Genomic DNA, 16,222 nt, shown 5'->3' on the forward strand with positions numbered 1-16,222 from the left:
TTATCAGTTTCTCATGAAATAGTGCATGGACCTTAATGTATGCACATTTTGTTTGATAATAGTTATTTTTGAAGACATAAAATGCATGTCTTTTTTTCATTTCATGTTCATGTCAAATGCTTGTTAGATTGAGGATTAGCAATGTTGAGATTTGAGCCCTACGTCAAACACATGACTGTGTGATGTTTTCATGTTTTATTTGCTATGCACTCTTTGTAACTAACTGGTTAACATGGTGCATGTTTTTTTTTAAAATGTGTAACAAGTGAAATTTATCAAGATCTGGAGAGAGGACTTGGGGAGGAATCAACCTAGATTTGTATGCTTATTTTGTTATGGAATGGTCAAGGTGTAATCATATTAAAAAAAAAAAAAAAAAAAGCAAAAAAGTACGTGGTGATATAAGATAAGGTGAAATAGCACTACTTTATTTAAATACAGCATGTCTACATCATGTGACAGAGGGATGGAAACCAGGGGGGGAAACGGAAAAAACGAACAGACAGGCGGAACTATTGAAACCTCACTGCTGTGTCGTCGGATTGTTATTCCGGACGGAACCCGATGCACCGTTGACGCACAAAGATCGGCCGTGTAGCTTCAGTCGCAACTTGACGCGAGCCTGTGGCAAAATTATTTTAGTCTGTGTTGACCTCGGTCAGGCGGAAGGACATTAATTCCCCCCCTGAGTGTGATGTGACAGCAGCGACGTTCAGGATGGACGAAGGTGTCACCGATTTAGCAGGTGAGAGTGGACAGTCACAGCCGCGGAGCGATTTGTTTGGTTAGGCCGCAGCACAGCCCGCGCGCGGGAATAGCGTTGCTAACTTTTTAACGGCAGACAAAGGTCTACCGGTAATCGTCTCCCTGTTGTGTTTAACTCGAAATTGGGCTTCTCCAGAAATCCTTTTGTTCAACCGATAGTTATAACCGGACACACGGGTTCTGTCTCTCTTCACTAAGTAGGAGTTTGTGAATTCATGCTAATGCTATGTGTCGGCTCTGCCATCTTGGCTAACGCTAGCTTTATGCAGCTCAGTGCGGGGCAGCAGCAGTTCAAGTGTTTGTGATGCTTTCGGGACATTTGTGACAGCCTCCAAAACATCAGTGTGACCATGCCTTCGTGAGAACTTGTTTACATGTATATTTTACTGTGTTTACATAGTAATATTTAAGATTAGATCCATTTAGCGATGATGAAACTGACTGTAGATACATTTGATCATGCACAGTTCTCGGCTGTAATCTTAGATATTAGATTTGTTAACTCAAATCTTGTGTGGTTCCAGCAGCCAAACAATTAACAGTTAATTACTCTGTGAACGTAAGAAATATGAGCATTACATGTGCAGTTTACTTTGCCCCGTGTTTGTGCCTCTGGTGTTATTAGATCTGAGTCACTGAGCTAACAGAAACCGCATATGAAAGGATCAAATCACCAAAGTGACCATGTCATGGTATCTAAATGTGCTGCGTTTGGCTTTTATTCGCCCATGTTTTATGAGAGTCTATCTGACATATGCATTCAGTAGACTCCAAATGTCATCATTTCAAACAGACCCATATTTATATTTTATATTCCCGTTTCCAGGTCCCTCTCTTGCCCTTTCCACTCTGCGCCTCCTGGTCCCACCCATTCGACTGGTGTCTGCAGCAATCTGGCAGACAGTGGAGCAGAAAATTGTGTCAGACTATGGTCTGCTTGAAGAGTTTGTGTTTATGGTCACAGACATTGTTCCTCAACTCCTGTCCACGAGGCAACGTGCTGAGCTCATTTTGGGACTAAGAGCACGGGTAAGAAAAAAGTTGAGGTTCTTCTTAATTTTGTTTAAAGCAGAAGTAAGTGATATATTTGTGTTAATATAAGTCTTAAATAGTTATATCTTCTGACAGCAATCACTTACATAGAGTGTTTGGACCGAAACACGGGTCTGTCAGTCACTCTGCTCTGCTCTGAGCCGAGGAGAAAACATTTATCGTATCCTACAGTTTTTATCCAATGAGGAGAGAGAACGGCATGCAGGGCTGTGTGTGCAGCCAAGGAACGCCGTGAATGTGGTGACGTAGGGACGAGGACTGTTATGGTGCGTTCAAGGAAACTCGTAACTCGTGTTTTTCCGACCTGTGAAGTCGTACCAGTTCGATCTGGTACGAGTTCACGGGTCGGAAGTTATGAGTGGCAGTTATAGTGCACTTTCACAGGTAAAACAGGTCGGAAAAACACGAGTGGGTTACCTGGAACGCTACAAAGTCGTAAGTTGTGACTTGAAGCTGTAATTTACGGTTTCAAAAGCCTGCCTGGAACGCAGCATTAGCCAAAACAACCGGATCGCTTACTTCTGCTTTAAGCTCTGCATCCTCCAAAAATGTCTTTGATTGTCTTAAAATGTAAAGACTTGGTTCCTGGGGGCAGAATGAAACACGGACAAACAGCTGTTGCAGACTTTTAGCATAGCAGGTTGATTATTGTCTGACCGCTGCTACAAAGCAGGAGATTATTTTAGACTGTGTGACTGGATGCTGGCAGATAATCAGTTGTCCTAAGGATCACTCGTTCATTATTGCTGCTGTCATCTGATCGTAGCTGATCCTGGAGTTATGTCGCTCTGAAGACACTGCTGACCTCGAAATCATCCAGCCTCATCTCGACCGAATGCAGAACCTGAGATCTCTGTGGAATGTAGAGGTGAGTCTGAACCCGCACTCACCAAAATCCAACCTTTGGAGCCTTTTTCCTGGTTTGGTTTTTACCTTTCCATCATTGTTGTTTGATCCTCGTTTCTCCTTTCAGTGGGGTATCTTCAGATACCGGCTAGATTTTCATGTGCCTTTTTTTCCATCTTTAGTTGCAGCCTGACCACTCAGAACAAGAAGTATCTGACACACATTTTATGCGCCTTGTTCAAAATCTGCTGAGAGACCCTCAAGAGAGAAGAAACTTTTTCCAGGTATTTTTTTTCTCTTTTGCACACAGTCAAATATTTTTTATGAACTTATCAGATGTGATTGTCAGCGTTGCTTTGATGAATAATTCATTATTTTATTTTGTGAGATTTATGGAATTCTTTGTTCTCCAGGATGTTTTCCCAGAGGACTTTGGTCCCACATATGACAAAGCCATCCAGACTCTGATGTGGCTGTTTCTGTCAAGACTTGAAAAGCTTCTTCCTACACAAACTCTCCAGCAGGTACGCGTCTATGTTTTTCTGAACCTTGTATGAAAATCTGACCCAGGAACAGTTCCTCCAAGCGTACTCGATTCCAATTTCAGGTGCTTTTCTGACTTTCCATCTGTTTTGAGTTGTAACACAGGCTTTCATGGTTTTTGTTTTTTCATTTTAAAATATCAGGTGTTTGGTTTTGCTTCATATGCATAAGAAAAAATGAATTGCCTCTAATGTAAAATAAAATATGTCCTTATGTCCAACAGTGGGAATGTACAGTGCGGTTGCCTCACCCTAGTTTTCATCTTGTCTTTGTCAGATTGCAGCTTTGCTCAGCAACGCCTCATCTGTCCTGACTGAATGCATTGAGACTTTTACTCAACCTCAAGAGCTCAAGACTCTGCTGGACACTCAGAAAGACCTCAGTCAGCTGGAGGACATTGGTGAGCTCAGAATTACAACAACTTGATCACAGAATATAACAGCTGTTGAGAACCAGAACCAAAAATGATTCATTTACATACCTCAGGCAATTTTGCAGCCATTCAGCGTGTGCAAGTGTTTCATTCTCAGTTTCACCATTTGTATATGTCATAATTAAAACTTAAACCCATCTACACCAAGAACGATAACTGTCAGTCCAAGTATAAATATATTGTTTTAAAAGGCTGTCTTACTGAAGTGGATGGGACAGCGATGCATCAAGATGCATCTGGATTTTCAGGGCATCCCATTCAAAACCTGAAATGATTTATGCAGAGGAAACACCTGCTGCTTCCTCCTTTATGTGAACTGGGGCTCTAAAACCACTAAGACAGGTTCTTACGAGCGTGTTATTGGGCGCCAGAGTGGAGGCTTACTATAGATTTTTGTACAGTTATCCTCTTGGGTGTGGGTGTCTTTTTTCTTTTGGTTTCATTCATCAGTTTAACGGTTCTTCTCTTGTTTCTTTTCAGAATCGTGTGTTGTTGAGAGTGGCATCCTGTCGGCTCTGTGTCTTCCTCCTGTGGAAAGAGTTGTGATTGTCAACGATCAGACAGAAACAGACACAGAGAGTGGACTCATCTACACAGTGTGCACAGAGATGGAGGTGGAGTCTGAAAACAAGGAGGTGTACGTGGAGGGAACCGACACCTCCGAAGGGTGTGTGCAGACGGGGTGGTTCGGCATCGGCAGCGAAGTGAAATCGGAGATGGACTCGGTTGTGGTCACGGATCCCGTCGAAGGTGCCAGCGAGAATGAAATGGCCGATGACCACCACGATGAACAGTCCGGCACACTGATCATTGGCGAGGATGGCCAGGTCACCGTGCTGGATGGCGTGGTGGAGAAGAAACCGAACAGGCGCGGCAGGAAGAAGAAACGCCCCGTGGACGAAGACTTCGAAGTGCAGGGCAAAACGAGGAGCAGAAAAGACCCAGAGTTTGATGTTTTGTGGGAAAGACCGGTACGGAAGAACCGCGGACTCAAGATGAATCGGTACCTGTCACAGTGGCGAAAGTCCGGGAAGACACAAGGCAGCAACGCCACTAAAAGCAGCCCTAAAAAGTTTGGCAGAGCCGCAGCTTCGAGCAAAAGCAACGACTTGGACGAGAGAACGTGCAAAGTTTGCGGGAAGGTGGTGAGCAGAGCGAAGTTCTTAGAGAGACACATGAACAGACACTCTGAGGAGCTCCCTTTTTCCTGTGCGGTGTGTAAAAGGTTTTATAAGAGCTTGCGCTACTTGCAACAACACAGGTGTACAAGTACAGGACAGGCAAAGGCTGATGGGAAAACAAAAGATCAAGAGACTGCAGCAGAGGAGGGCGAAACATCCAGCGGCATTCCTTGTGGGGCAACCAACGAAGAGCAGGGGTTGGACGACCCCGACTACGACCCCTCAGGAGAGGGGAATTCTTCCAAAGACATGGAAGACAGAAGCCCAGACGGAAGCAAATCAGTGCTCGAAGGTCCGTTCTACTGTCCTCACTGCAGCGTTGAGTTCAAATGCAAACAAACCTTCAGGTTCCATCTAAGAAACATCTGCTACAACGAGCAGCAGGTGGACCCCGAGAAGCCCGACGACGTTAAACACTGTTTCAGGTGCGACGAGTGCGACAAAGCCTTCAAATACAAGTCGACGTTGGATTCCCACAAACAGACTCACAACCCGCTCTACTGCGAGGTGTGTATGAAACTAGTACGAGACTCTGAGGCACTGGCCATGCACAAAGAATCCCACACGCCGTTTCAGTGCAACCAGTGCGAGGAGAACTTCCCCGTATTCAAGGCCCTCCACAAGCATTACATCGACGTGCACAATCCCACCGAGCCCTTCACCTGCACCCACTGTCAGACAACTTTTGCCAGTTTGAAGCGTTTCATCAGACACGAGTGGAAACACACCGGGTACCAACCGTTCCAGTGTCCGCACTGCAGCAAAAGATTCAGATCGTACTCGGATCTCGTGGAACACCAGAAAAAACATACTAAAGCGTATCCGTTCCTCTGCTGGGAGTGCGGCAAGAAGTTCAGGCACGGCGTGACGCTGACGAGGCACGTGGAGCGCGTGCATCACTCGGGCGAACCCATAACCGAGAAACCCTTGCCGATCTTCACCTGCGCCCAGTGCGGCAAGACTTTCACCTCTAGGAGATGCCTTCTGAAACACGACAACTTCCATCACAAAGGGCTGCGTTTTCCGTGCGAGCACTGCGGGAAGGGATTCTTCGGCAAGGACGCGTTGGTGAGGCACACCCTGATCCACACGGGAGAGCGGCCCTTCAAGTGCGACGACTGCGATAAGTCCTTCAGGTCCGCGGCAGAGTTGAAGATACACAGGAGGTACCACACCGGAGAAAGGCCGTTCAAGTGCAACATTTGCGAAAAAGGTTTTGTCCAGTCCTGCTTTCTTACCTTACATATGCGAACCCACACAGGAGAGAGACCATATGTTTGTGCAGTGTGTAGCAAAGGCTTCTCAAGCTTGCACGGTCTAAAAAGACACAGGAGGCTCGTTCATACTTAAATGATGTTAACATGATGCAAATTCCCGTACGGATGTTCTGTCTAATGTTCCCTCATTGAATGAGGTCAGCGGTCAGCATCGGCTGAAAATCAGAACTTGAGGAACTGTTGAGGTTTGGCCTCTTGCTCAAGGACACTTCAGCTGTGTGGATGCTGACTGATGGGGAATCTAAACCAGGTTTTTCAGTTGAGAGACAGTTTCCTCAACCCGCCAGCCACATTGTTATCAGAGCTGCCTGGATTGTTAGGAGCCATGTTATTGTATAGTGCATTATAAAAATGTAACTTTGTATTTTTTACAGAAATATTTGCTGTAGTTCTACATAAAGTTTGTATGTATAAATGATATGAACCTTAATTCCTTGGGGGATTGATTTCTTCTTTAATAAATTGAACATTTGACGGCAGGTGTCTTGATTTACTTGATCATGCGAGTGATTTTCAACTGTGTAAACGCTTTTGTTGTAGACAGGATTGTGGGCTAATGGTAATGGAGGTGTTGAACATTCATTTAATTTGTACCAAGCCATGAAACAGCCACTTTGTGACAAGCAAACGGATGGCTTTGTGACTCCAGACAGTTTGATGTGACTATAGGAAGAGCACAGACAATAGAATAATATAATTAATAGAAAAATACGTGTTTGAGCATCATTCAGCTGCTTTAGTTTCAGGAGTCATCAATAATGTTATTACTAACATTCTTTTCCTCCTATAACAAAATATACAGCATTTATTAAAATGGTACTAATAACTTGTACTTGGAAATCCGGTTTTCTAAGAAAATGGAAATGTTTTAGGGCTATTCAATGGCAAAAATGAATGTATTTTATCTATATAATATGCAAAAACAAGCTTTTCAGGGTGTCTTTTACATTAAAACAGTATAATATTAATTGAACATGGTTGGTGTTTTTGAAGCACACCTTTTCATGTAATTCGAATATTTGTAAATAAATTTTGGTTTGTCCTTAAATTGTCATAGCATCCCAGAAAGAGTCTCTAACTAAATCATATAATTTTACTGCCAGCAATTCTGTTGACCACTACTCAACTCATAAAGTCACAGCACTAATATGATTCTAATGAATTGATGACTGCAGTCGATAGATGAGCGCTAAAATTCTTACAAGCAATATCTATTTGTTTCTGTCTTCAAAACAGTACCACCCCAGATGGGACTCGAACCCACAATCCCTGGCTTAGGAGGCCAGTGCCTTATCCATTAGGCCACTGGGGCTGCGTAACACTGTTCTTCGACAGTTATGTTTAAGTAATTTCCCCCTTCGTATTCTAAACTGTACTTCAGGTAGTCAGATGTGTTAAGATAACTGTTGTGATAACGTTATGTGGTACGCTAAGCGAAGGTCATTTAAAACCTCCAGCTCTATGGGTGCTGTTAACATTAATATTGGTGACCAGTTCAACTAAGTTAAGTCAGTAATAGTAACTTACCGCTGGTACACTTAAGTTACCGATTGTTTTGCTTGATGTTATTAAGTTTGTTAGCCTTGACGAAAAACAGTTATTTATTATTAATCGCCGATTTGGCTGCTGAAGTCGCCGTTTTCTGATTAAAATGTGTCCTAGATCAGTACGTTACTTTTCTCTTGAGGATTTTAAATGTCGTCTCCCAGTTTGTAGAATTAACGTAATGATACATTAAAATGAACTATTTCACTGTTGAATATGTGCTCAAATACGTCAACGAAGTCCACTAAAAAACTCCCATTGATCCTGACTGGTGACATCTCTCTCCAAGCAGGAACCAGCCTCAGTTGTTTTCCTTCTCGCTCTGCCCCGCAGCCTCCGGAGGAATGGTAGCCGGTTAGCTTACCACCAAGGCAGCAGCTGTTGGATTAACTTGTTAACGTTGTTCGGCATTTTCGGCTGTTCTGGTAAAAAATAATGAATTTACTACCGTCCAACCCTCACGGAAATGGGCTCCTTTATGCTGGATTCAACCAGGATCACGGTAGGAAGCAGCGCTGTCATGTTTTTTTCTCCCCAGATGGAAATTAGCAGCGCCGTTGGTGCTAATGTCAGTGTTGCTAATGTTGCTATTTCGATTTGTTTCGTTTTAATAGGTCAACCACAACATAACGTGATAACACCATCTTACATTTATATTTTCAAGGCTCAATATTCTCCCATGCCTGTGCTGCTGTGCCATTGTTACGCTGTTAACTACTCAACATTAAGTTTATGTTAGCTTCGGCTAGCTCCTTGGACCCAAGCTAGCCAGCTAATGTAGCTTTTCCGTCTTAAACCAACACATAAGTCTGCTGCGGCGCTGACGTTAGCTCATAATAACAAGGCGTGTTAAGTTAAACACAAACACGAGGTTAACATTAAAGTGTATGACTATAGACCGTGTGTATGTAGCGGGTGAGGCGGGCGTACATGGCGTAAAAACAAATGTTAGCTTTATTTCTAATGGCTATCAAACGAGCCGATCCTTGGTTACCATGGGCTACCACAGCTAAGTAACGGTTAGCTGCGCTAAGTTTGACAGCATTACCGCGGTATTATGATGCTTTTCTGTCTATTTCCAAGTAAAGCACAGTCGTTTCATAAGCCTTACTCATACAGACAACATTTGTATACTCGGTAACGTCACACACACAAAACTCAGACCGGTTTGAATGGTCTTCGCTCCCCACCCACACACATTTCACGCAGGCCGTAAAGTTAAAGTATTTTTCTTGATGTCCGACTGTCAGGCTGAGCAGGGATTTAATGGAAGCCGTGGGGCTAATTAGATCTGCGACAAGTGAAAGTAGTGTAACGTTGACGACGCTCAAGTGACCGGAGACCTTACATGACCCATCAAAGAGCCGACATCACTGTCACTCAACACTGACAAAAAACAGCAGTGTCCCAGTTTCATATGAATTCCACCGGAGGTTAATCATTTATTTCCAGACTCCCTGTCAGCTCTGTAATTGTTTAAGGCCGCTCCATTATCTCTGTGCCGGGTCAGTCGATCAAACCCAGCCTCCCAGCGTTCACATTGCTGTAAAAACTGTGACTCCTTGGGTTGATGCATGTGAAGAACCCCTGATATGACATGAGCAGTTGATTAATGGTTATCTGTGGCTGGTGATTGATTTCCGGGTTGCTGTCCTGTCTCCATCTCTCCAGGATGCTTCGCCTGTGGGATGGAAAATGGATTCCGTGTATACAACACAGATCCTCTCAAAGAGAAGGAGAAACAAGGTATATAGAGTTTCAATTAATGGTTGTAGTTTGTTGCAAATAATCAGTGACATTTTGTTTAGGGTGTGTACTGTCCACCCGGTCCACCCACAAACACTGTACAAGATCGGTGTCTGTAGCAGGCATAGGCAATATCCTAAATGCAATATTTTGATACAGTCCATCCCAAAGCATTATACTGTATGCCTCTGTGTATACAGCTCAATCATAGTTGACACTGTACTGTTATCAGTCGGTGATGTTCAAGACATTGTGACATTTAAGGACTCATATGTATTTCAAAATAAAGCTGCGTTAGGATGATGCAATTTTGTTTTATTGTGCAATTCAAATGCAGTACTGTAAATATAGTCCCATTCATTCATTGATGGAGAAACATGCATTGTATGTTTTGTAAGTGTTTAAAGATGCAGTCACTCTAGATCATTAACCTGCCAATGATTGATTTAGGAAATGTTTTCAACTTTGCCTCCAGACTGTCTGATCACAGAGCAGCGCTCGCTGGTCCACAGATCATCTGAGCTCATTGTTCCAAGCTTTTTGGCTTTTATATATATATATATGCAGGGTGGGATTCACACCAGGCTGTAGTTCTGCTGCTTAGAGGAACACAGTGTTGTGACAGAAGTGCAACTCCTTAAATATGAAGGGATGTAAGAAGGAAGCTAAAAATATGACTCAGCACATGACCTGCCGCAGTGTCACTTCTCTAAATCGTTGCTTAACCCGGCTCTCATTCACAGGACCAAGTGAGATTTTTCTGTCTCTGCTGATCCTCGTGCAGGTCTTTGAAGATTTGAGAGTGAGGCCGGGCCTCTCTCTGTGTGGCATTCACACAATGAATAAAGAGTGCTGCTAATTGGCATGCTGCAAATGTGATTTATTTTCATCACAGGCCAGGTGTTTGTTGCTTATTATCACAACTTGTTTTCACAGTTGTGATTATAAGCGCTGAATTTTGATTTTTGATTATTATTATTATTATTTTTTAGTCGTTGTTACCAGCCTGTGACTTATCCCTTTCAGAGTTCCTGGAGGGAGGGGTCGGCCACGTGGAGATGCTGTTTAGGTGTAACTATCTAGCTCTGGTGGGCGGAGGAAAGAAACCCAAGTATCCAACTAACAAAGGTAAAATAGTTGATCTGTTACGTAACATAAACATAAACGCATGTGTGTATTTCTTTGTGCTGTTAGTATTTCTCTTTCAGTTAATCATGAATCACTCCTGTATGAAATCTCATTTTCACTCTGACACACTGTGGGGTTTAAGTTAGTTTAGGCAGCAATTTAATTCTAACACCAGGAGGAGAAGTTATCTGCAGGTCAATAAAATGTAAGTTTCATTTATGTCTTAAATGTGTCCCTTTACTGTCATAAGCACTAATGTTGGCTATCTAACAAGGGTGGGGGTAAAATCAATACAGCATAGTATTGGGATACATGGCAATATTGTCTCAATCGATTTGAACACACTAAGAATTTTATCTCATTAGAAAAAACAGATAATATGGTATGGCAGGGGCGCTAGTGCTTTTGTGTGCGACTGTAGGATGTCACACCTCTAACCTGTCACTGCTGCTCGCTACAGCAGCAAGGAAACTCTCTCCACTCAGAAAGGGGATATGTTCATTCTAGCAGGAATGTAAACGAACAAGTTGAAGTCACACAGATTTAATTATGTTATCAAGAATTATTGTGACGTACAGCTGCTAGTACAATGAGTGCTGCGAGTGAAAAGGCCATAAAAAGACTGGGAAGTTAACTTGATTAAAGGGGGAACGCCGCGCAAGTGTTATTAAACCGCTGAATAATTCATCTCTCTTCTCCTTGGTATTCCAGTGATGATCTGGGACGACCTGAAGAAGAAGACAGTCATCGAAATCGAGTTCTCAACGGAAGTGAAGGCGGTGAAGCTTCGCCGTGACAGGTGAAGGAGAAAAAAAAAAGAAAAAGAAGAAGCTGTTTCATGAGTCAGAGCGCGTCTTCTGTCGGTCTGCGGCTGAAATGAATTCCATCATTCGACAGTTGTGGAACAAATGTTGTGTAATTCATTAACGAGTAAACAGGAGTTTTCCCTTCGGGGACATAGTATGTGACGTTGACATATGTTTCAGGGCTGCACTGCTGCTGGAATGAGGCCGGGGCTCTGTTGGTTTTACTCGGTATCTAAAAACCTCTTGAATTGATCCCGTGCTGTGAGACGACGCGTCTCCGTCTCTATCACTGCAGCCGTCGGGTTAACGTTCAATCCCGTCAATGCCGCTTCTCCTTTGTCCTCAGGATCGTGGTGGTGCTGGACTCGATGATCAAAGTGTTCACCTTTACCCACAACCCCCATCAGCTGCATGTGTTTGAGACCTGCTACAACCCCAAAGGTCAGCGCGCCCCGTTTAAACCCTCGGCCTCCAGACGCCGACATTTAATATTACAGATTGTGGACGTGTCGTGTGTGTAAACCAGAACTTCTCCCTCTTCCTCCTCAGGTCTGTGTGTGCTGTGTCCCAACAGCAACAACTCTCTGCTGGCGTTTCCTGGGACTCATTCGGGCCACGTGCAGATCGTGGACCTGGCCAACACAGAGAAGCCTCCGGTGGACATACCCGCCCATGAGGGGGCGCTGTGCTGCATCGCTCTCAACCTGCAGGGCACGAGGATAGCTACGGCGTCAGAGAAAGTGTGTAATGCTAAGGAGGGAAAAAAAATTGGACATGGGGAGGTTTTTTTTCAGTGTTTGTGTTGTTGTCTTGTGCCAAATCAGTGTTTGTGTGTTTCCACAGGGGACTCTCATAAGAATCTTTGACACGTCTGCAGGGCAGCTCATACAGGAGCTGAGACGAGGCTCCCAGACAGCCAACATCTACTGGTGAGCACAGCTTTGTCGTTTTTTGTTCATCTTGATAACCGCGCACCAAAGACACAGCTAGGTGGACATAACAATTTGTCGTTTGTCGACCCAAAGAAAAGTTTCAAATAATAAAAATCAAAGCACCATGTGTGTGTGTACACAGATTGGAAAAAAAACGTAATGTCCAATGCAAAGTCCGGTTTCAACAAAAAAGGTGCATGCTGTATATTCTTGGGTGCCCATAATGCGCCCAAATGAAAGAAAAACACAAATAATAAAACAGGAAAACGCCTAAACTAAACAAATAATAAACTAACAGAATACTAGCAGAAAATTAATCATAATGAAATCAAATAAATTGTTTCAGAATAGTTCTACTAACAATAAATAAATATCTCCAACACCCTATCCTCTGTACAACCCCTCCAACACATACAGTATATAGACAGGGTGTAGATGCAGTGTGAGTTAGGGTAATGGATAGTCTGACCGCAGTGTTTAGAGTGCTCCACCCAGGAAGTAACACAACCACAGGAATCATCTGCAGGTGAACTCATGAAAAGTTAATGCAGCACTGCGTTTTACAGTCATGTTCATGTACATCAGAGAGAGGAGCAGGATTTATAGATGCCAGGGTTCAAACCTCCTGCCAGGAGAGACTGGAGCCATCTTCTTATAGTCTTTGTTTTCCATTAGACTTCAAGTCACAGTTCAAACATCGATTAAATTAAGTTGTGTATTATTTCCTTTCATGTCTGTGAACTCAAACCTTCTTTCTTTGAGGAGAAAACAACACCTAACTACATTATATTGTTGAAGTTGGACTTCAGTCCAGGTCACTGCATCAAAGCAGCAACTTTAACACTATAAGTGTCATATTTGTGTGTTGCATGTTGTAAAGCAAGTGAGTGAGTGGTCACATGACGAGCAGAGTTAGTGTCAGTAGGGTTACTTGTACCATGTAACAGTTAAGAAGCTTTTCTAAAATAAAAGCAGTCATCCTCTGTTACTGCTCCACTAAACTTAAGGTCAGTATAAAGGTAGATGTTTTTATTAAAGCTCCATACAGTATAAAGGTAGATGTCCATGTGTAGTGTGATTATAAAGCAGCTCTAGGTTCTATATTAATACTGTGAAAGTATCAAAGCCTCAGTCCACAGAGAAATGCACACAGCCTGTATTCAGAAACTGAGCCTAAAAACCAGGCGTCAGGGTCAAAATCTCCTCTCTTCTGATTGGCTAACACTGTTGTTACTATATAGCTCCAGAGAGAATAAGATAGAGGATGTAAAATTACACCGACATGTGAAGTCATATAGACTAGAATCGACTCAGTAATGTTCCGCATCATCCCAAACCAAGTCCGCTACACTGTCAAAACTCTGCACTTTCCAAACCAGGAAACAGCTGGTTCCTCCATGGTTTTAAACTTTGCATTTGTCAGTTTCAGTATGTGTTGTTTCTTCCACAGCATTAATTTCAACCAGGATGCGTCGCTCATCTGTGTCTCCAGCGACCACGGCACCGTGCACATCTTCGCTGCAGAGGATCCCAAAAGGAACAAACAGTCGAGGTCTGTTTCTGCTCTTCTGCTGCTCTCCGCTGAATAATCACTCAAACATACATATAATAAGTGCCTATGACCTGATTGTGTGTGTCTGTGTATGTGTGTCTCTGCAGCTTGGCCTCAGCCAGTTTCCTTCCCAAATACTTCAGCTCTAAGTGGAGCTTCTCCAAGTTCCAGGTCCCCTCAGGCTCTCCCTGTGTGTGTGCCTTTGGAACAGAGCCCAATGCCGTCATAGGTGAGTCCACTCAGGACTGTGCTGCTCTCATCTCAATATAAATGTCTCCTAAGGAACTGTTATGATATTACAGTCAGGGATCCCACATCTTTCCCAGTTCTTTGGTGGGTTCAGTATGATCAGTAAAAACAATACCCACATAATGAGAAAACCAGAATTATTCTTCAGGCAATATTTGATTATGGTAAATATCATGTGTTGTGATATTTTGCCTCATAATAAACCACCCAGCATCAATCTTAGCTACACTGCCACCTACCAGACTTCACTGTGGTACATTGGATCACTGGCGTTGACTTTTTCACGTCATTACACATTGCATATTGAAGACTCTTTGTGCACGAAGAGCGGTACGCCGGACTTGAACGTGGCATTTAAAATGATTGGATGGTGTTTTTACAGGATTTTCTGTCTCATTTTTGTAAAAAAACAAAACAAAACAAAAACAAACAAACTTCACATTTCTTGGTCGCAATTGGGGTGTGAAGAGGATTTCAAGCATTTCAGTAAAAAAAAAAAAAACTCCAGAAAGAGATCTCCAACCCTACCTATTAAATATGAAAAGAGAAAAAATAATTTAATTCATCCTTCACTCTTGATTAAACTCTTCATGTAGTAGGTGGAGGCTGGAGGACATACAAGTTCCTTGTTTTGAATTCCTATTAATTCTTTTTTTTTTTTTTATTTTCTTTTTCTTTTATTTATTTTATGTGTGATTAAGTGCAGTGTTGACTGATGGAGTATAGTCAGTCTATATCCCTCTATCAACCTGTGGTGCTTTACACTGAAAGCTGTTGTAATAGACTACAGTGACTTGTTATAACTCCCAGACAGCCCACTGACTGTTATCAATGATGACAAAGTGAAAACATCAAATCAAGAGTATTCAAACTTCCATGAACCAAACCATGTCCAGGAACTGAAGTGTCTAGACCTCAGACTGGGGTGGGACTGGACAGTCTGACCAGACCAGATGACACGGATGCTTCTTTTATGCAGAGATCCAGCCACAGTCCATTTATCTATTAACAAGTCTGAGACAGAACTGTGTTCAAAAACTGAAGCAGTGTGAACACTTCATCTACACTGTAGAGGAGGAAGACAGGGGGTGAGACAGTGTGGGTGTTACAGCTGCAGGATGTCCTCAAACCTCAACATTGTCTTAACTTGATGCTGTTAGATCGTTAGCAAACTGAAGCCCTGTCTGCTTCTGTATGTGTGTGTGTGTGTTTGCTGACTTGTGTCCTGCTCTTGTGTGTCTCCCTCCACCGAGCAGCCATTTGTGCTGACGGCAGCTACTACAAGTTCCTGTTCAACCAGAAGGGGGAGTGTTCCAGAGACGTCTACGCCCAGTTCCTGGAGATGACTGATGAGAAAATATGACCTTTGACCCCATCTGCAGACTGACACAGCCAGTTTTTTTTGTTTTTCTTTTGGAGGAGACCGGAGAACTCCCATGTTGCACTTGTCCTGATCTGGACAGACTCTTCAGTAGAGCACCAGACGAAGGGAGGACAGAGACAGACGCACAGACTTTTTGGGGGGGAAATCTGGAAGCAGAGCTGGACAGATGGACGCAGACTCCAGTCCCTCTGGACAGAGGGACGCAAGTTTACTGACTTTACTCCCAAATCAAACGTAACGACAGAAGAGGGAAAGTTATTTTTGTGAAAGGACAGCTCGCCGCTTTTTAAGACGTCTTCCGAGGAATTAACAGAGGACGGCTATTTTTAATCACACGGATGATTCTGATAGTTAGACGGATTGAAAATACTGAGATTTTTGTCAACTAACACCACCTAACCTAACAGTAGGGAGTGCCTCTGAGACTGGAGCGAGTCTGTATGCGTGGACATATTACTGTCGTCATATATACATATGTGTGTTTGTGTATATACCAACGTACCACCATCGCAAAGCAGGATCAGGACGAGGCCAACTCCGCTTTTTCAGGTTCACAGTAACGTCTGGAACATCAGGACGGACACTGATCCTGCTCTGTGAAGCGTCACCTAGTATTACTAGATTTTCTTCTATTCACTGTATAAACACAAAGCGCCAGACTGAACTTCTAACTACGTAGAACTGTACAGAATAGTAGCAAAGAGAAAAAAATATGAACATGTATTTTTGTTTTGGTCTTCCTTTTTTTTTCATACATTGTGCAATATAGGTTTTCCCTCCTT

At 43.1% G+C, this 16,222-nt stretch overlaps 2 protein-coding genes and 1 non-coding gene across 3 annotated transcripts; 2 read left to right on the forward strand and 1 right to left on the reverse strand.

Moving 5' to 3' along the window:
• Positions 1-547: 547 nt before the first annotated feature.
• On the forward strand, positions 548-6,577 carry LOC146967593 (uncharacterized). Its single transcript, XM_085760793.1, has 7 exons — positions 548-745; positions 1,592-1,794; positions 2,585-2,686; positions 2,853-2,948; positions 3,078-3,188; positions 3,484-3,607; positions 4,121-6,577. Exons 1-7 carry the CDS (start codon positions 718-720, stop codon positions 6,169-6,171), a joined length of 2,715 nt encoding a protein of 904 aa, XP_085616919.1. The 5' UTR covers positions 548-717; the 3' UTR covers positions 6,172-6,577.
• A 760-nt stretch (positions 6,578-7,337) lies between these two features.
• On the reverse strand, positions 7,338-7,410 carry trnar-ccu (transfer RNA arginine (anticodon CCU)). The gene has a single exon. It is a non-coding gene; the product is annotated as a tRNA-Arg (tRNA).
• A 536-nt stretch (positions 7,411-7,946) lies between these two features.
• On the forward strand, positions 7,947-16,187 carry wdr45b (WD repeat domain 45B). The gene is made up of 10 exons (XM_085760822.1): positions 7,947-8,145; positions 9,315-9,389; positions 10,416-10,517; positions 11,229-11,316; positions 11,670-11,764; positions 11,873-12,063; positions 12,167-12,252; positions 13,706-13,807; positions 13,915-14,036; positions 15,313-16,187. Exons 1-10 carry the CDS (start codon positions 8,079-8,081, stop codon positions 15,417-15,419), a joined length of 1,035 nt encoding a protein of 344 aa, XP_085616948.1. The 5' UTR covers positions 7,947-8,078; the 3' UTR covers positions 15,420-16,187.
• The last annotated feature ends 35 nt before the right edge of the window (positions 16,188-16,222 follow it).

Source organism: Trachurus japonicus, chromosome 19 (genome assembly GCF_045865225.1).
Source record: "Trachurus japonicus isolate A0001 chromosome 19, Traja_1.0".
In the NCBI taxonomy this organism is placed as follows: Eukaryota; Metazoa; Chordata; class Actinopteri; order Carangiformes; family Carangidae; genus Trachurus; species Trachurus japonicus.

Bases quoted from the DNA above. Each gene is read 5' to 3' on its own strand.
- LOC146967593 (XM_085760793.1), top strand. From the start codon at position 718: ATGGACGAAGGTGTCACCGATTTAGCAG. The intron at 1,795-2,584 runs GTAAGAAAAAAG...ATCTGATCGTAG, and splicing joins TTTTGGGACTAAGAGCACGG to CTGATCCTGGAGTTATGTCG. The intron at 3,189-3,483 runs GTACGCGTCTAT...TGTCTTTGTCAG, and splicing joins CTACACAAACTCTCCAGCAG to ATTGCAGCTTTGCTCAGCAA.
- wdr45b (XM_085760822.1), top strand. From the start codon at position 8,079: ATGAATTTACTACCGTCCAACCCTCACGGAAATGGGCTCCTTTATGCT. The intron at 9,390-10,415 runs GTATATAGAGTT...TATCCCTTTCAG, and splicing joins CAAAGAGAAGGAGAAACAAG to AGTTCCTGGAGGGAGGGGTC. The intron at 10,518-11,228 runs GTAAAATAGTTG...TTGGTATTCCAG, and splicing joins CAAGTATCCAACTAACAAAG to TGATGATCTGGGACGACCTG.